Genomic DNA, 4,130 nt, shown 5'->3' with positions numbered 1-4,130 from the left:
GGGAAAACAAGAGAAGGAAAGCAAGTGGATGGGGAGGGAGAGCCGGGGCCAGAGGACCAGCCTCAGCACCTGGCACGGCGACCTAAGAATAGCTTAGAGACTGGCCGCTGGCTGTCCACTTACCTGCAAGGTTGACACAAACTGTATGGTGCTGACCAGGGCCAGGGCGCTGGCTGGGGGAAAGGTGAGGCGGATGGAGTCCAGTAGGTGGGTAGTGTCTATCCGGATGTCCACAAAGACATACAACACCCGGAGGTCTTGGGCAGAGGTGTCCATGGGAACTGGGAGGAGGGAAGAGTGCAGGAGACTGTGGTTTGGAAGGCAGAAGGCCTGGCCCAGGCCAACGTCTCTGAGAAGCCAGTGGCTTCAAGCTGGGGATAGAAGGAAGTGGTGGGGGAGGGGGGGCATCACAGGTCTGTTAGAGGCTCTTTCTTGGTCACTTGGGGCGGGGGGAGGCGGGGGTAAGGGGGCAGCCTGCTATACCAACAGCCTTTCAAACACCCGTATCTGGGACAGCAGCATGGTTTCCAAGGCAACCAAATCCAAAGGAAAGATCCACCTGCAGAGCAGGAAGGCTGAGGCCATCCCAGAAACCAGGAGGGACCTCATGCCTGCAAGCAGGACCAGGCGCTGTGGTGGAAATCAGCGTGCAACCCTGCCTCCCTACCAGCCCTGCCAGGGTCAAGGTGTCCCGGTCTGCCATACCCAGGCAGCTGTGGCCATAGTGCACCAGGAAGTCAGCTCCCAGGGCCCTTGCAGTAAAGTCATCCACACAGCAAGCCCCGTAGGTCACATCACCCATCACCATCACTTCGGCCTCTGTGAACCTGTGGGGATGGACAACAGTGGCACAGTGGTCCAAGGAGCGAGGTGGCAGAGAGATCTAACCCTGTGCAAGAATCTCAGGGCCCAGTGCCTCCCCCTCCACCTCACCCAATTCCTTGGGTAGGCAGCTGCCACTTCTGCCAACAAAGAGTAGGAGGGGCCCAACTGCCACCTCCTCCAGCCCTGGCAGCAGCTCCTGGAACTATAGCTGTATGGGGATGGTCTCTGTAGCACCTTGATGCCTCTGCTCGGGCTCAGACTGCAAGAGGGACCCCCAAATCTCAGACTGGCATGCACAGGGTCAAGCAAACACAGACCTCCTGATGCATCCCCAGAGCAGTGAGCATGGACACATATGCAAAGGCACCTGCCCCCAAGTCTTGGCACTGTGGGGTGCGTGGGCATGCATATGTGGGCACACACAGCCTCCCTGATGCCCAGACCCCCTGCTAATCCTCACCCTAATCAGGGCCCTCTGTGCCCAGGATGGGGGGACCCATGCATAGCTCCCCCATAGCACATGGCACTGCCCACACGCCCCATGTGTCAGGAAGAGTGGGCTCTGGCCAGCACATTGCCAGGAGATCTGCCAGGCCTGAATCACTGTGGGTCGGGGGTGGGTGGGAAGACCCTTCACCCCCATGAATTCACTACAGGAATCGAGCAGAGGACCAGCTCTTCCCTGAGAGACCCATCCCTGGGGCATGCATTCTGGCGCAGTGACTGAGGTCACTCCATTTCTCTCCTGGGGGCGTGGTGGGGAAAGCTGAACTGCTGCCGGGCAGCCCCTCCCCTCCTCCCTCCCCATCCCCATCCCCATCCCCAAATCAGTTGTGCACAAAAGCAGATTATTCAGCTCCTTAGAATGCAGCCCAGGCATCTGAGTCAGCCTGAGCACTTAATTTTTTATAGATTAAAATGTATGCAAATTGGCCCAAGCCCCAGAGAGCATCCCTACGGGGCAAGAGGATGGGAGGAGGGAAGGGAGTCTGTGGCAGCCGATTAGGAGCAGGGTGGGGGGAGGGTGGCAGCAGGGAAGTGGGAGGTTCCCATCACAAGATGACCTCCCCTTTCTCCATTCTCCCTCCCTGTTCCTGTGTGGGTTCCAGATGGCTGAGCACTCACCCCTTCCGCCCAAGGATGGCTCATTGTATTGAAGAAACTTAGAGGAAAGGAGTAGAGGAAACGAACACCATCTCTGAGGCACTTCTCCCCACTAAGCCCCTCCTTACCCTCTTCCCCAAGATGTGCCAGAAATAAAGGTTCCCCTTGGCCAGACCCGGAGCCGTCGACTCAGTCCGTTCCAGGGTCAGCTTTGAGGATTCTTAGGTTTCTCCTCAGGCCCCACCAACTGCTCTGTCTTAATTTTTCCCTTTGTGTGTGCATGGTTGTCAGGCAGAGGTCCAGAAGGAAAGAATCATGTCAACAGGCAAAGCTGTAATGGCCATGGGGTCTTGGCTCAGCTCCCTCTCCTGTACCCCAAACCTCACCTTTCCAAGATATCCACGATGGTGCAGGCGAAGAGGAGAAGGCCTTCCGGCATTTGCAGAGCCACTGCAAGACAACGCAGACACATGAGAGCAGAGGATGGGTAGGTAGAGGCTGGAATGGGGACAGTGCCCCTAACTGGGCCAGGCAACCGCTCCACCCCCACCCCAGCTCAAAGCTTGGCAGCTTACCCTTCTTGGCCTGGGCCTGCTGGACCCTCCAGATGGTCTTGGGGATCTCAAAGTTATAGTTGGAAGGCAGGACTTGAATAGCTGCTTGCAGCTGGGGGTTGTTCAGGATCTCAGGGGGTATCTGATTGGCCAAGCGGCCCCGAGGGACTCGACCTAGGATTAAGATAGGGCCTGCGTCAGTACCTGGCCAACCCCACAGCCAGACTCCGCTAAGCTGTTAGCTCCATGGAAGTTTCAGTCCCAGATCCCAGACCCCTTGGGGCTCGCCCAGCCAGGAGGAAACCTGCACAATTCATTTCCATGTTGTGCCATTATTGGGAATCAAGGACTTGAGCCATGAATGGGGTACAGTTCACCCCTTCCCTCAGGTGAGCAGAGGGGACACGGGGGGACTGAATTGAGGGGCAAATGGAAAAAAAGTCCATACAGCTGCTCCTTGATAGAGAACAGCCCTGAGGAAAACCCAGGAGCCATGGCAGCCCAAGAATTCTGGGAAAATGTGCCCCCTCCCCCAACCTGAGAACACCTTGAAGTTCTGAGGTCCTAGATAAGAGATCTAGAACCAGCACAACTGTTATAAACTCTAATGTAAAGGCTGCCTTCCTGCCCAGCCGGTGTGGCCCAGTGGTTGAGCATCAACCTGTGAACCAGGAGGTCACGGTTCGGTCAAGGTCAGGGCCCACACCCAGGTTGCCAGCTTGATGCCCAGTATGGGGTGTGGAGGAGGCAGTCAATCAATGATTCTCTCTCATCATTGATGTTTCTATCTCTCTCTCCCTCTTATCCTCTCTGAAATCAATAAATATATATATTTTTTTAAAAAGACGCCTTCCTTGAGTACACTCATTACATCTACATTGGTTAATTCCTGCACTCTTCCTTCTCCTCATTTAAAAGGGAAATAAACACCATACGTTTAACTGACTTAGCAAGTTCCCTGGTCCCACTGTTCCACCCCACGAAGAAGGGAAACAACATACTCTAGTCAGGACTGTGGGCAAATAGGTTTAAGGGCAGAAAAGTGGCCTCGATCTTTAGGGGACAGTAGTCTAGTGGGGGCAAATGTAGGCATACAAATAATTAAACCCCCTGATTAAAGGAGAAAACACTGCCGCCCCTTAGCAAAGCTGAAGCCCTTAATCCGCATCCTATTCCCCACAATTCAGTTTAGGAGCCAGACAGTTCGGGATGTAATAAGGCGAGCAGTTAAATAAATCAGTGAATACTGGCCGAGTCTGTACTATCTGTGCCGGAACTTCTGTGAGGGCCCTTTGCTCTGAGAGGCGGGATTCTCCCAGGCCTGGAGGGTGGGTGGTGGGGAACTAGCATGGCCCATCGGGGCCCCGAGGCCAGATGTGAATGTCACCACTAGGGTTTTGTTCAGTCGTGTCAAAGGCCTTGGAGCAACCAGCCCAAGTTTCTGGCTTCAGGACCACACGCTCCCGAAGGCCACACGAGCACCCCTGGGCTCCGGTGACAGCGGCCCAGAGCGAGTGACGGCGGGCCTCCCAGGTCTGGCGAAGAAAGGGGGCTGGTCCCGTCTCTGACTTGGGGAGCCCTACTCGGGGATGCGAGGTCCAGAGGCCGCAGCGTCATAAGCACCCACCTCTGCTGGGGCCGTTCCGG

At 55.9% G+C, this 4,130-nt stretch overlaps 1 protein-coding gene across 1 annotated transcript in view; it reads right to left on the bottom strand.

The window, feature by feature from the left end:
• Window positions 1-4,129, bottom strand: part of DPH1 (diphthamide biosynthesis 1) — a gene marked incomplete at its 5' end in the record, with an annotated part of 9,481 nt that extends 5,352 nt beyond the window's left edge. Inside the window, 5 exons of the mRNA XM_015566810.1 lie at window positions 106-281; window positions 706-827; window positions 2,316-2,379; window positions 2,505-2,657; window positions 4,111-4,129. Coding sequence (XP_015422296.1) covers window positions 106-281; window positions 706-827; window positions 2,316-2,379; window positions 2,505-2,657; window positions 4,111-4,129 — 534 coding nt within the window. The remainder of the gene's footprint in view (window positions 1-105; window positions 282-705; window positions 828-2,315; window positions 2,380-2,504; window positions 2,658-4,110) is intronic.
• Window position 4,130: the final 1 nt, after the last annotated feature.

The sequence above is a fragment of the Myotis davidii genome, unplaced genomic scaffold, assembly GCF_000327345.1.
Source record: "Myotis davidii unplaced genomic scaffold, ASM32734v1 scaffold363, whole genome shotgun sequence".
In the NCBI taxonomy this organism is placed as follows: domain Eukaryota; kingdom Metazoa; phylum Chordata; class Mammalia; order Chiroptera; family Vespertilionidae; genus Myotis; species Myotis davidii.
Note: the sequence above shows the minus strand (reverse complement) of the source record. Positions and strands in the feature narration are given on the sequence as shown.